Here is a 15963-nt window from a genome sequence, read left to right on the forward strand (position 1 = left end):
AACTGGCATTAAATAAGGCATAGATTTAGAGTCTGACAATACTGGAATGTAATTTCCCATATCAAAGCGTAGTTTGGTAAAGCAATTGTGTCCTTATCCAAATAATTTTGGAGTCCCAATAAGCGGGTTCCTTGTCTCTCCCATCTGGTGTCTCAGACATCCCGCCAAGCAAAGCAGAGCAGAGCGCACATTCCTGGGCGCTGTTTATGTCCCGTTCACAAGGAGCATCTGAGCTCCACGGCCGTCTGCAGGGCTGCTTTTTTGGCAGATTTGTTTGGTGCGAAAACATAGACCAAAGGCAGCCTGGGAAGGACCTCCACAAGTGTTTAGTCTTTGGCGCCTGCCTGAAACTTTTGACGTTCTGGCGTTTGGCATAAAAGGGCCGGAATCTATTTTTACTAATATTAAAATGCCTTTCCTCATAAAATTAAAATTTGATCAAATAAGAGTAGAAAGTACCGCCTGAATTGAATTTAATGACTTCATAAAAATTGAACTGGGTCCAGAATAGTGGGACTTAACAGGGGAGGGGAGTGGCGAGGAGAGTGGTGCTGAATGGGTTCAGAACCTGTGGGACGTGACCTTATAACCTCCCGGAACGCTAATTGGACCTAAGTGAAAAATAGCACTGTGTGTCCCAGAGCTGTGGCCGTGGTATGTTGAGTAAGACGCTAAACCTCCATCATGTTGCCCTACGTCCCATAAGAAGGTGCTCTCATCAGCTCATTCTGCTTAAATTTTAAAAATAGCCGGGGTTAAAATAAATGGCGCGGCCGCGGCCGCTGTGATCCAAGCTGCAAACGATAAGTGAATAATGCAGCCATCTTAAATGGAAAAATAAGTTTAGCCAAGAAACAGTATGTAATCTCAGCTACTCTGCAGCCTGGCAGCCAGCGACTGCAGTGATAAATAAAAGAGCTACCAAATAAAATATAAAAATAAACAAATAAAAGCAAGCATGCTGTGGGGAATATGGAGCCTCGGGCTTGGATTTCTCAGGGTTCGTATTATTATGTTTGAAGAAATGTTATCTCACCAGTACCAGCCTGGCTGCTGTACGGTCCCACAGGCTGGATTTTGCAGATATATAAATTCTCTTTGCGTGAATCTTTTAAAATAACGAAGAGAATCTTAAGAATTTGTGTTGTTCGGTGGTCATTCAGTTGGTCTGTTTTTGAACTAATAATGTGGTATCCTTGGTGAAAGTAAAGGTAATTAAAAGACAGTAAGTAATAAAAGTTAATAAAAGACATTAAAACGATGGGACTCCGCCCTCAACAGAAGTGGATGAATCAGTGATCTATTTTCAGCTAATAATTTCTGGATTCATTGAAAAGAAGCAGGATTTCTGCCCGTACAGTAAATGTCACCTATTTTCAGCAACGTGTAGGGAACTGCTGGAGGCTTTTATAGTTAAAATTGTTTGCCAGCGTCCTGTAGCCCAGGAACAGAAAGGGGAGCGAAAGCTGCTTCTACGGGCAGCTGAGTGCTTTTCCACAGTCTTCTGGAACGGCCAGTGCCTGTTTCTCTTGGACTGACTGGACAGGGAAAAAATAAAATTCCGAACACAAAGCTCTGCCGATCACCGTTTCCGTGCCCATCCTGAGACCATCCCAGCCAGCTCTCAGAAGTAAAAGTGCTGGCTGCTTTTTTTTTTGTGATTGACGAGTTCCTTGGATGGCACCTGAGATCACGAGACACTCCGAAAGTAGCCCTGTGTCCCAGGGAACTGGCGTGATGGAGTATGGGGGGGGGGGGGGTGGGGGTTAGAGGCAGCCAGGGAAAGCGCACCGCTGTGACAGCAGGTGAGGACACCAGTCAGCTGACCAGAGAGGTGTTTGCTAAGCATCACGGGGACCACGAGCACTTCCAGATGGAGCCCCTGCACGGTGACTTTGGCCGTGGAGTCGGGTGGGTGGGGGGGGGGGGGGGGGGGTGGAGTAAGAAGCAGAATTTGTGCTCAGCAGACAGAACTGTTTTGCAGAGTCTCAGAGAGTGAGGAGACTCTGCGGGAGCGCACTCCTGCAGCAGGGGTCCCAGGGGGACACCATGATGTCCTGGAAGGTGGTTGTGGTCTCCTTCTACTACTACCAGCTCTGCACGTGGGCTACCAGCCACCGCAGCAGAGGTAAGACACGCCTGCCACCTGTGTATGGTCACGAACACGCTAAGGGTCGGCAGACGTTGCTAGCATGATCTCTGCTTTGCTTTAAAATATATAATATAGCGCTGTCATTTCCTGTGCTGGGTTAGTGTTTCTTTGGATTTCTCTACGGCCGTGTTTCCCAGTCCGGTCCTCGGAGACCTGCAGACAGTCCAAATCCTTGTTCCCGCCCAGCTCCCAGTATGGTTAGGGTTAGGGTTAGGGTTAGGGTTAGGCAGAGAGCTGGGAGGGAGCAAAAATGTGGAACGTCTGCGGGTTGGGAAACGGTGATCTACAGTATGCAAAGGGACACTGTAATTTTACACCACATACAACGTGTACCTTGCTTGAGGACACAGATACATTCTAACCCTCAGCCAGTCTCAAAGTTCCTTTTTGGAGTCGCTATAGCACCTGCTTCCCTAGGTCATTATTCTCAGATGTGACATGCAGGACTGGGCTGGGCTTCAACGTTTCCTTTGGCCTTTTCCAGTTTGTGGAGTTGTTTGGTTTTCTGACTGATTTGTACAGGCCTGAAGAACACCAGAGATGTGATCGGGTCAACCGCTACGCATAGCGGATCTTAAGGGAGACATGTTTGTTTGCTTCGAGTTTTCGCCGAATGGCAGTGAGTTGCCATTTGTATTGAGCAGCTCACTGCCACACAGTTATATGGTGAAGGTCGAGTTTACGAACTTGGGGACCTGACCCAACAACCATGTCATTTTCTGTGAACCATCACTCCCTGGGTTTGGAGATGGTGGACTGCTGCGGAGTTTATGGCTTCCTCCTTACTTGTGAGGTCGCTGTTTCTGACTTCATGATGCTCACCATACAAACCAGAATGGCAGGGAAGAGTCACCAGTTTGCTCTGGAACGTTCTGTATGACTTCAGACCGGCTGCATTCCTGTAATGTAATTATTGGAATAAAGATTTTTATTTAGTGGATACATACCAAAAATACAGCTTCTCATTTATTTAATATGGAACTTTCTCTGAAGCCAGGTTTTCTTTCCAATATCTAAAATTTCCCAAATTCTAAAATCGAAGCTCATTCCTCCAAGGAAACTATCGCTGTGCATCACGATTCCAACCCTGTATCTGTCTCGGATCTTATTGTTTTTGGATCTTATTATCTTACAGTTTACTGCAGAAATAAATAGTTTATATGTCTGGCTGAAAACAAATTTGATATAAGTGCAGAATCTCAGCTTCCACACACCTGTTGAATGGCTGCATAATGAAATCCGGGTCCCTACTGTGGCTTAGGGCACAATATTTACTGAAAGTAACTTTTCTGGATACGGGTCCCAGGAGTGTGTTTCTAAGAGGACTTGTGCTCATTATCAGAGACGTCTGGAAAATGGGGGATGTGCTGAAGGGGCAGGTTTGATGCACCAGCTGGCTTTGGGCCGTTTGTACGATGTGCGTGTGTGTGTGCGTGTGTGTGTGTGTGTGTGTGTGTGTGTGTGTGTGTGTGTGCGTGCGTGTGTGCGTGCGCGCCAGACTGCGTGACTCTTACTGTGTGTGAGTCACAGCTCTTATTCTCTGGCAAGTGTTTAAGATATTTTCTTTACGAGGCGTGGAATGAGCAGCCCCGCGTGTCAAATGCCTCGGATTTGTTCTCTTGACAGCCGTGCTGATCTGCGAGTCCTCGCACCCGTCGAAAGAAGCAAACGCGCTGCCTGGTGGACACCCAGGGGCCATGGCTAACATGTGTTTCTGACTGAATGTAAATTTAAATTTGGGGCTGGGAGTCCATGTGTGTGTGTGTGTGTGTGTGTGTGTGTGGGGGGGGGGGGGGGGGGGCGGGGGGTCCAGGTTTACCTTACATTGTGGGGACCAAATGTCCCCGCAATGTGATGAATAACCCACTTTTTTTACCTTATGAGGACCAGTTTCCTGGTCCCCATAAGGGAAAACTCTATTTTATTAAAATCCGTGACTGCAATGAATAAGATAAAAATGCAAAAACTCTTGTATTTTGTTTGCCAACTTATGGTTATGGTTAGGGCAGGGTAGGGGTTAAGGTTGTCATAGTTAGCGTTAGCATTTTTCCCATAGAATTGAATGAGCGGTCCCCAAAAACATATGATTACATGACTGTGTGTGTGTGTGTGTGTGTGTATGCATGGACAAACATGGCTACTTGTCCAGTCACAGCAAAGCCCTGCAATATGAATAGATGGTTTAATATATATGTCCATCCATCCATCTTCGAACCATTTATCCAGTACAGGGTCATGGGGAGTTATCAACGTTATACTGAAAAACTCCAGCATGAGTTACTTGGTCAGGAGCCAATTTCACTTCATAATATGTCTCCATATATTTAATATGCTCTCAGTTATAATCATCGAAAAATCTTTTACTTTTTAAATGAAGCTTTTAAGGTGATGGATTGATAGCCGAACGGCAACAGGCCTGCAAACTGTGGCTTTTCTCTGGTAGGAAGCGGCTTGTTTACAGTGTAATTTCCCATGAGGCTCGTGGGGAGTGCTTAAGGGGCAGACAGACCCTCTCCTCGGGGTCACGGGGGATCTCCGAATATGGTGTACAGCCAGACAAAGAGGGGAAGGCACGAGGAGGCATGACAGGGATGGAATAATTAGGCCCAGCTAATTAGCACACAAACTCAGTCTTGGAAAAGTGCTGTAAATTGAATCTTCAGCATGCGTAGATTTATTGTGTTGACACAAAGGATCAATCTGAATTATTCAAATCTGAAATGTTTATTTGATTCAGTTCTAATGGCCTTACAAGTGTCAGGCCATCCGTCTGTGACGTCGAACTGAACCGGAAGTTGGTTTTAATGCTGCGACAGCCCCCCCCCCCCCCCGAAAAATGTAGCCCCCCAAGAATGAAGGAATTCTCTATCTGCAATGGGCCTGACAAGCTGTCAGGCGGCAGGGTTCGTGAAATGTTGTGGCAGCACTCAAAGCAAGCTGTCCGCGCATATCAGAACTCAATCTCACACACGCTGACAGCATTCTGTACGGAGCTGCGGACCAAGGAACCAACATGGCCGCCTGACCAATGCTTATAAGCAAACTCAAGGGGGCGCCACCAACTGCTGCATCTAAAAGCTTTCATTCCACGTGCAGATATCGAAGGTTTACTTTGTGTTTACGTAATGAAATGTGTCATGTTTTGCGTCTTTGGTTCGAAACTATCTATTATTATCTACTATTTGGACTTGGGCTCTGAAGTAATAGCAGCTTTCAGATTTTTTGAAAATCTTAAGGGGGTTCATTGACTTTTTCTTGGAACTCAATCTGTGGAAGAGCTTGTCATTTCTGGGAAGACGGAGTTCGGTGCCCCGTCTGTGGTTTTCCGAAGTCTTGGCGTGTGATTTCTGCGTGAAAGGAACAGCATGTAAATCAGATTTAAAAAAAAAAAAAAAAAAAAAACACAAAGGAAAATATTCTGCTGATGTGTGTCAGCTGCTTTAGAGACTACAGAAAGTGGCCTTTAAGGTGTGTGGTGGTGAGTGGGGTGGGTGCAGGGAGGGGGAGGGGCCTGTGCTACAACGTACAGTTCATGGCTGTTTCTGGATGCTGAGAGTCACCGTAACTTTCCCTCCAGCATCTGGAAACAGCAGCTACATTCTGGGCCGTACCAGCAGATGCATGCATTCGGCTGCCTCTGAAAGAAAGAGAAGCCATTGTCCGTCGTTCCTCCTCTCGCTCTCTCCAGTTGCAGTCCTCTATTTTTACTCTCTGTCCTGCTGTACGCTGGGGCAACATGGTTGAGTTTTTTACCTCAGTGTAATCGGTGGTATTGGATATGTCAGAGTTTGAACCTCACTTTATTACTCTTAAGAAACTTCACCTCAGCTTAAATGAGGCAGTGATAGATTTCGGCGCAGAGTCTGAGATTAAAATTCGGTTGTTTACATCAAATGAACAGAAAAATCCGCCATGGGTGTCTTTGTTCTTCTGCTTAATGTGGGACGTGCCATTGTATCCTGGGTGGGTGGTGGGGATGGGGGGGTGTGCTGGTTATTGTTTGACAGTCATTGTGAGCCAGTGATCTGAAGCATGCAGGAGATTTGAAGTACACTCTCATCAGAGGATCGCCCCATCTTTTTGAAGAGGAAATGAAGTTAATGAAATCAGTCATCCATCCAAATGTTGTTTTCCAAAAACATTTCTAATATTTTGCCCCCCCCCCCCTCCAGTGTCACCTTGTCCCCAGAGGTAATACCAAAGCCCTATTTCTGCAAGGCGGCGTGTTGAAGGGATGACGGATCTGTTGAATGTTTATCCTGCAACATGCTTCATCCAAAGGACAGACGTCTTAAATCTGATCCGATCTTTTTAATGATTTTGCTACTGCCGTTAAAAACTGCCTTTAATCTGACGTACGGGAGAGTGAACTGGTGATATTAGCTGTTCAATTTCGTCGCGTCACAACTGCATGACTGATAGCTCCAAGCAAGTTATACATGGTGGCACATCCAGAGGCCCTCCCCACTAACTTAAGCCTCCTCTCCCCCGCTGGTGGTCCCACAGGCTGGGATTTGAATGATATTATAGTTTGATTTGTCTGTTAATTGCCTCCCAGCTCATTGATATGGGTGCCACCGCTTTCCATTCTTCAGTCTCTAAAATCCAACTTCTGCTTAAAAGATTACTTCATACTGCAGAGCCGTGAATAACGACCAGGAGCCGCCGTTTGTCATGCGCTTGACGCTGAGATGGACACCGCTGATACAAAACGCGCCATTATTCTGAAGAGAACGATCTGAAAAATAAAACCTCGGCCAATGCTGTGACTCCTGAAATCACTGGTCCGGTAGTTATCAATACTGCTGAGAGAGCAGAAGCCAGACAGAGCCAGGCAGTAATCACTACCATTACATTATGAGTTTATTCCCAATGACACACGTACAGTCCGTCCATCTTCCGCTTATGTGGAGTAGCCGTTTACGCACTGATGATTGTAACGGCTTGGGGCCAGAGCACGGCAGTCCATCAAAGCACACTCACACAACTACGCACACGCTGCAAATTCACTCAGGCGTCTGGCCACCCGTCTCGCATTTCACGAGGTCGTCCCATATTCTATGTTTTTGTCCCATATTATAGAATAGAATGCTGTGTCCCGTTCTGAATATTATTTTATGCACAAATGATATCCACCACCACCTCCTTCTGGGGGTGGGTCCCCTTACTTCTGCAGCTCTATGGGGGGGGGGGGGGGTACCAAAGAGGAAGCCCACAAAGTACAGAAAGAATGTTAGAACTCCGCAGAGACAGAAGGAGCTCAGACTCCCTGAGCCCTGAGGATGCAGCACTGCACTATGGCTGCAGTTACCCTACAGTGACATGATGAAGGTAGTTAGGGCTGCGGCATTATGTTCTCGGAAATTAGTATGCTTCACCTTCTGGGATAAGAACACACAGCCTGTCAGTGTGCGGCTCACTGGTTTAGGATCTGTACGCGTGATCGGAAGGTTGCTAGTTTGAATCCCATTGCCAGCAAACTGATGCCACCTTTGGGCCCTTGAGTGAGGTCCTTAACCCCCAGCTAAATGGCCACTGCACACTGGTTATCCCTGCTCTGTGACACAGTCTGTGTGTCTCATGGAGAGCAAGATGGGGTAGGCAAAAAGACAGTTTCCCCACAGAGATGAACGAAGCCTCATCCTTCTGTTCCTTTAATCTCCAAGCTATGTTCTGGCCAGAGAGACTGAGCCTCCTCCCTGTAGTGGTTTAGCGAAAGACGAGCGCCTCTCAAATGTGTCATGCCTCTGGTGAGTCAGCCTGCGCTCTCCTGCCACCCGCAGGCCTTCGTGCTCCTCTGCGGCTTCCCATCTCTCAGATGCCGTAATTTTCAGCTGCAGTAAGGGCCTTTAATAACTTATGGAGTTCAAAGACCAGAATGTTCTGCTGTTCAGGAATCCATTAAACCGTCCCAAAATATGAGCTCTTTATTTGGATCTTCTACAACGAACAGCAATAAAAGGGAAAATAATGTTATGTCTGTGTGTACGGTTTAAGTTTTCCGGAAAAATTTTTCTTTGGTAAGGCAAAAGGATCCGGTGTTTACTGTGCTGCGGCAGGCGCCCGGAGCCCCCCCCCCCCTCCCCCCCACTCCGTCGCTCAGCCTGTCTCTTCCCAGGAATAGGCCCCGGGCTCCGTGATTACCTTGTTCTCTGGTTGGCTGCTTCGGCGTCATGCAGCGTATCTGACTCCAGGGTGCGGAGACTCCCTGCCGGGGCTGTCACTGGAGGCCCAGCTTGGGGGTAGATACCGGTTCTGCTGTCTCCTGACCTACCTCTGTCTGCATTTACATCCCATTGGGGGGCAGATTCGTCTGCGGGCAAATCGGGCGGAAGAACAATTCAGCCAGATGATGAATCTTTTCGCTTAGATTTACTTTGGTTTTTCATTCTGGTCTTCAACATTAGCTTAGGCCATATTGGTAGATCCGCACCCAAGGGAAGCGAGCATCCCACAGCTTTACAGCCAAGGACACATGCCAGTGTTTTTCCAGAAAACTCTGTCTTTTGCTGAGGCCTAGCGAACCTAATGGTGCCACATGAAAAACAACCTGTCAGTCCATGCCGAACGAAGGTCACAGAGTGTGGAGCACAGCGAACGCACATGCGAGGGCTAAAGTCAAGACCAACGCCCATGTAGTGTCACCACATATTGTGTCCCCATGCAGTCTGACTTTGTGTCAGGGTTTGTCACAGATGCAGTGAGACCTCAGTTACCCGAAGCTGGAGTTGATTTCATAATGGAGAATGATGTGGACGGAAATGAAGGGTGTCTGCCAGAAGTTATTAGCGGCCCTATGAATGAAAGCGTCAAAGCTGCAGAATACGTGGATGCGTCTCCTGCTTGTGTCGTGACACGGGTACAGCGTGGGAGGCTGCAAGATGTTCTGGATCTTTCTGACATACCTACATATATACATACACAGTACCCGTCAAAAGTTTGGACTCACCGACCCACAGAAATGTTTATTTGTGCTATTCTTTTTAGAATAATTACAAAGACATCAAAACTAAAATATGTATGGGAATTATGCACTGCCCAAAAGAAATATTAAACAAAAAGAAATAAATTTTGAGGGGGGGGGGGTTGGCAGCTGTGGGTTGGGAGTTGGAAGGTTGCCGGTTCAAAATGTCCCCAAAGTGGTAAAACCTGAAACTTTCTTACTTTCAGGGACATTTTTACGGTCCCCATTTGGATAACATCAATTTTATAAAAATCTGTGAATGCAATCAAAAAACTAAAAATGTCTTATATTTTGTGTGGTTGCTTATGGTTAAGGTTAGGGCTGGCTTGGGGTTAAGGTCATCATGTTGGGATTAGAGTGTTCCCCATAGAAATGAATGGAGAGTCCCCACAAAGATATGATTACAAACCTCTGTGTGTGTGTGTGTGTGTGTGTGTGTGTGTGTATGTGTGTGTATGTGTGTGTGAGCGGGTTTACCTATCCGTAAGGGGACATAATGTCCCCATAACGTGATAAATATCCGTTTTTTTTCCCTTATGGGGACCGGTTTCCTGGTCCCCATAAGGGAAAACTCTATTTTATAAAAATCGATGACTGCTATGAAAAAACTAAAAATGCAAAAACTCTTGTATTTTGTTAGGTTACTTATGGTTATGGTTAGGGCAGTGTAGGGGTTAAGGTTGTCATAGTTAGCGTTAGCATTTTTCCCATTGAAATGAATGAGCGGTCCCCATAAGGATATGTTTACCCTATGTGTGTGTGTGTGTGTGTGTGTGTGTGTGTGTGTGTGTGTGTGTGTGTGTGTGTGTGCGTGTGTGTGTGTGGTTTATAAACAAATAGTGACAAATGTATATGAATAAAAATACATGATTTTCCAGTTTCCCACAGGCTTAACTCCGTCTCCTGACCCACCCCCCCAAGCATCCTCTCACTGATATAGTAGCTTCCTGAAAGGAAGGCTTAGCGATGACGGTGTGGCAGGGAGTGGGGGGGTCCATTTGTCCGTTATATCCTGAGTCTCTGCAAGGGAGATAATTAAGCCTCCATGCTTTTGTTTCATTTGGCCCGAAGTTGTCCGGTAATTAGTGACTTCCTCTCATGGAGGTCTGGTAGTTAGTGCTAGCCAGAGTGCGGTGCTGAGCTGTTTAATGTGGAATGAAACAAGGGAAGGCTTCATCTTGCTCTTTTAAGATAGTAGAAGAGTCAGGAGGCTCGTCTCACCAGAATCTTCCGGCTAAGCTCAACGTTGGCTCTGCTCCGGCGGCGGCCTGCCGCTTTATCCGGAAGTTTGGAGCCTCTCGGACGGTATTCGCTTGCTTCCATGTTTGATGGCACGGCCGCTGAGCCAGGAAACTTTGAGATTGTTGTTTACCAGATGATGCTCTCCAGCTCATTTTATTCAATTCATATTGGTAGCGTGTTAACTGTCTTGGGGTAGCTCCAATCCCATGAAAAATCTGGGCTTCCATCTTCTCTGGAATGCCGCTGGTGACTTGGGGCTCCTCTGGTGTCCGCAGAGCACGGCTGGATCATCTCAGGTCCGCCGTCCTGACGCATGTCTGAGACACACGGAGCCAAGCGCCATGCTTGTAGCTAAAACTGACAATGATCAGTGTACGTCCAAAACGTACAAGGGCCCTATTCACACATTTCGTGTCCTCTGCTGATAATATTACCCATAATTCCAGAAGAGATCAAATCTGCCTCTGAGGCTGCTCCAGCCTCAGAGGCAGAGTCCAAGCTCTGCCCAGCTGACTCCGCCCCTCTGTGGCGATCAGACACACAGCTCTCTCCGGTACGTATACTGGTTATGTGTCAATCCTTTGTAATAAGTGAAACAAAACTAAGGCTCACTAGGACACATATCACTAAGGATTCCGAAAATCCGATAATACGGAATTTAAATAGATTAACGGTATTTTCTGTCTGTCTGTCTGTCTCTCTTTCCCACAGCACTGTTTCCATTAGCATCTCGAGTGAAGAGAGGACTGGCGGAGATGGTCAACCCCATCTTCCATAACTCCGTAGAAGACGTCAACCTGCTCTTCGAGGTGAGATCGCATTGCCACCACGGCTTCAAGGGACTTCAAACGTTCCTGGGAAATCTGTATACCTGCCATTTAGCTTGAATAAACAGGCCCCGATTTTAGCAGACCATCAATGCAGATAGATGCAGATTATGCCATTTGAAAAACAGCTGTTGATGGTCAGGACCTGACATTTAAACCTGTCTTTGTACCATGAGTGGGATGCCTGGTCTTAGCCAAATCTGTATCTACATCTAAAGATCCATCTTTACCGAATAATAATAAGATCAAGGTCAAAGGTCAGGAAGACATGCCAAAAAATATCCACCAGTTTTCTTCTTGTATAAACCAGCATTCCCAAACACTGCTTAATAATTGTTGATCCTTTAAGTTCAAGTTTATTCATAAAGCACATTTAAAACAACCAAGTCGACCAAAGTGCAGAACAATATGATTTGTGAGTAATATACTTACATGACAACAAGACAGAAATACATTGAACATAAACACATGGACAAAACCCCGATAGAAAAAACCACAGCGCCGAGAATAACTAACTCTTGGGATCTAAGCTGGGTCAAATCAAACAGGGCTGAAACAAACAAAACAGAAAATCGTTAATTATTTGTTGGTGAATATTAGTAGCAATTACTGTATGGTAGCATATTAATTAGCATCTAAATTATAACAGCAAATAGTTGAGTTAACAGACTTTATAAAAAACTTAGGTCGAGATATCCAGCAAGTAACTTTAAGTCTAGCGATATAAAATCACTGTGAGGGAGTTAAAGTTTTATTCTCAGACGCAGATCGTACTCCGTAACTCCTAAGCTACGCCTAGGTGTCATTAATAGTTGATTTTGTTCTGAGAGCTGGAGCACTGAAGCTGTCACATGGTAAACAATGGGGCAGGTGTCACGCATTGTCCCTTGGCGGCAGCGATTATTGGTTTGCCTTCCCAGGCACATTATTGTTAGGGACTCAAAGGACTAGCTAAAGGTCTGTTACGCACAGTGTAATTCAACAGAGATGGCCGCTTCTATATTAAACTTTCAATACTTTGCAGTTCCCCTGTCCCATTAATGATTTATGCAACATGGCGCTAAGTGTTTTGTGTTTAATTAAATTATACATAAGAATCTGCACAGCTCTGTGTTAGAAAGAAAAGCGGGTTAAGATGGAGAGATTTTTTAACATTCTAGGAGAGCAGCTGTATCCTGGGCAGTATTGTTCTTTTTTTAACAAAATTTAACAAAATTCACATCTATAGGCAAAACGCCAAGGTGCCATTTGAAAACAGGCCAGAGTAAAGCCTCATTTGTCCACAAACTGACCTCAGATACTTGGATTTTCTGACCAATCACATGAGCTCCAGCACCCACAGAACCTCTAAGCCGTCACGCAAACCAGAGGATTTGGAAAAGTATGAGTAGACTCAGAACAAACCAAAAGCTTATGAAGGTCTGGAGGTTACAAGCCACCACAGGATTGTCCTGGACTGCGGCATGTCATTCTTCATTATTTGCCAGAAAGCTTTCTCCTGAGTGACTGTGTAAGAGGTCTGCCTTGCAGCCTGCTGTCCCCAAGAAGGATGGAACAGGAGTTTAGAGGCCGGACTAGAGAAAACCTGGAAGGGAACTCAAACAATTCAGCCCCAGGCAATGAAAGAGCTCTGCGTTTTCCCTCTTCTCATCGGCGATCCTTCAGTGTCTCCCCATTTTCCATATCAGGCTGGTAAATCTTGCAGTAGGACCCACTTGACTCGTTGACACGCTTAAACGCATGCATTTCTGAATAGTGTACAGTGATTTTAGCCGATCTGGGGACACATATTTCTAGCTTACGACTTTCCAGACATTAATAGCGCGTGATGCTTTGACCGTGGAAAATAATGGGCACACAGCAGCATTGTTTTGTTAAAAACATACGTTACTAAATCTGCAAGTCCCCAGTTTTCCATGCAGCATGCAAGAAAGTCTTGGCATTCAAATGATAAAAAGCAAGAAAGATATATTTAAAAATTCTAGTTTCAAATATTTCAAATCTGTCCATCTGTGCTTGTAAGTCAGCACACTTAAAGCCGTATCAAGCTTCAGCCAAGCTCTGTGAAGAGGATTTTTTAGTTTTGAAGGGATCTGGAAGTGCTTGTGATATTCGCCCTCTAGTGGTCAGATGTTTACATTGCGTCTATGAGTCCCAGTGATTAATTATACTCATCATTTGGATAGAAAACAGCATCGCCTGGCTTTTTATTGATTGGGCTACTTTCCACGAAGCAGGTGGCGCTCAGCAGAGCCTACCACTAATATAAACCAGTCACTTTCCTTATGGGATGTTAGTGCTGCAAGATATACTGTAAACAACACGTCAGGCCAGAATTAGCTTTGTCCTATAAAACTGTATTCATGGAAACGTATCTGCAAGCAAATCCTTAGGATTTTACTAACCACTTCAGTCTTGCCTTCAGAGAAAAATATGGAGCTTATCAACAAATACGGCCCCTTGTGTTCATGTATGTGCGTAGATGGATAGATAATAGCTCTTCTCAGTTCTTGCATTTGGATTTTTTGTTTTGCTAATTACTTCCCTCGTCCAGTGTGCAGATTTTTTTCTCTGTAGCGCATGTAGTGAGCGATGCGTAGGCGCCGTGTGGTCCGGCCGGATAATGAATGCAGCCGCAATGCAGAGAGAACACGGAGCCGAAAGGTGTGTCTCGCGGCTGAGGGCACGTGGCGCCGGTGCTGACCAGGCGGGCAGAATCTGTACAAAGGAGTTCCTTGTAATGACTCGGCACTTGAAAGCCACAATAACATATTTTTATGTTTTTTATTTTCAATTTTCTTTTGAAATCCAATTTAGTTTTTGTTAGTTTTCAGTGTGGTTTTATTCGTTTTTATATTAAAGACATATTTCTGATTAGTTTAACATATTTTAGTTTCAGTTTAAGTCGTTTTATTTCTAGGGATAGATTGAAAGTTGCAGATCTATTTTATGTGTCTTATCTAAAATAGGCTGAACACTGCTCCAGGTAATAATGATGGTCAGCCAAAGGCAATATACTGGATTACACTTCTTTGAGTGATTTCCATCAGGGTAGGAAAATGAGCAACTCATTACTTTAGCTAAAGGTATTTTAAAATAGTAATGGAAAGTATTTGGCTTTTGATTTTAGTTTATTGTGTTTTATTTGAGTTCGTTTTGGAAGCAATATATACAATTTTTTTGTTTAGTTTTTGGAACTACTCCACTATTAACTGTTTATATATATACTTCCACCTTGCATACACGTATACATATAGAGACAATTAATGATTTATTGGTTTCTCTTAATACTAGGTTTTTTTTTTTTTACTTTATGTGCGTGTAGCTCAATATGCAGAGCATTTGTATGTGTTGAATCTGCACAATGACAATACAATTCTCTGCATTCTATTGTGTACTGTTCTGTCCTATTAGTAGGAGTTTATTTTATTTTAGCATTTCATTTTATTTGTTTTACAAAAATGTTTTCTTATAGTTTTAGTTGGGCTTTTCGTTCGGGATAATAACCCTGACCTGCCCCCTTCCACGGTCAGCCTGCTTACCCCCGCTCGGTTTCCCGCAGATCCTGCTGGCCTGGCTGCCAGTTCTGGAAGAGAGCGGCTCTTTCTGCATACCCGATGAGGAGTTGGCCTCCATGCGGCAGACCCAGAAGCTGGGGCTGATCTGTGAGGACGTCCTGCCCCAGAGGCTGACAGACATCCGCCGCCTGGGCGCTCACCTGTCCCGGCGCCAGGCGCCCCTGCGCAGGGAGGACTTTGAGCGCACCGTGCTGACCATGGTGTACACGGCCAGTAGGATGGCCAACACCACGGGCCACCAAAGAGAAGCCTGGGCGGACTCCTTCGTCAGCCTGTACAGAGCTGTTAAGCAAGATCTGAGCCCCGGGACTCCATAACCAAACCATCAGAGATCGCCACTGGGCGTTGCGCTCATTGCCGTTCCCCTAACACCTTGCATAATATATATTCAGTGTTTACCCTTTCATGTATGGGAAGGGAAAACAAAATATTCTTTATGAAATCCGTTATTTTGTAGTTTTTGCAGAGGATTACTGTTTTGACAGCACTATAGATTTGCATTAAAGGTACATTTTGGTCTGTATTAATTGCGATGTTATGTGAGCATTGTACGTACTGATATGCATCTTATATGAGTGAATCCATGACCGAAGCCGAGGAAGTCTGACAACTGGTTTTTAATGTGACTTTGCTATTATCGTTCCATCCTGCAGCCATTAAAACGGCTCCTGTTCTCTGCTGTTGAAGTAAATGCGTGACTGCGTTGGCCGCCTTGCTTATTTGTGATTAAAAACAGAAAAAGCACATGCTTGTTAATAGCATATGCTTGCGTTATGCTATTAATCTTTTTTGCAGACCAACATTTATCCGCATACAAGTCGAGGCATCAGGAGGAAAAACACGGCTGATGTCATGGCCGCAATCACAAGGGGTGCAGGCGCGGGTGGCGGGAGACCAGGATGTCAGTGCGAGTCCAAGCGGTTTATTGGGCAATACACATGATAAGGTTTAACAGAGGTTACACGGAGTCATATACAGAGGGGACACTGCCACCACTAATGACAATATGACGACGACTACTACTACACCGACGCAAGAAATGCTCAACTGCCCAGCTAGAGCCTAAATTTACCCTTATGTATAAATGGGAAAACACAGGTGTAACATGAGGACAATTAGGGCAGGATAATTGGTAATTATGATACACAATAGCGTAACATATATAGGTAAGCCTGACTGCCCGTTTCCCTTATGGTGGGT

General features: G+C 45.2%; 1 protein-coding gene across 2 annotated transcripts in view; it reads left to right on the top strand.

The window, feature by feature from the left end:
* The window catches only part of fam180a (family with sequence similarity 180 member A), a 32137-nt gene extending 16628 nt beyond the window's left edge, over nt 1–15509 (top strand). The window contains exons 1-4 of one of the 2 annotated variants that reach the window (XM_023810922.2): nt 1819–1889; nt 1985–2128; nt 11070–11167; nt 14748–15466. In XM_023810922.2, coding sequence (XP_023666690.1) covers nt 1874–1889; nt 1985–2128; nt 11070–11167; nt 14748–15080 — 591 coding nt within the window. In that variant the 5' untranslated portion in view covers nt 1819–1873 and the 3' untranslated portion in view covers nt 15081–15466. Of the gene's footprint in view, nt 1–1818; nt 1890–1984; nt 2129–11069; nt 11168–14747 lie in introns of those variants that run through there. The other variant, XM_072710156.1, reaches the window with a different exon arrangement.
* The last annotated feature ends 454 nt before the right edge of the window (nt 15510–15963 follow it).

Source organism: Paramormyrops kingsleyae, chromosome 3 (assembly GCF_048594095.1).
Source record: "Paramormyrops kingsleyae isolate MSU_618 chromosome 3, PKINGS_0.4, whole genome shotgun sequence".
Classification (NCBI taxonomy): domain Eukaryota; kingdom Metazoa; phylum Chordata; class Actinopteri; order Osteoglossiformes; family Mormyridae; genus Paramormyrops; species Paramormyrops kingsleyae.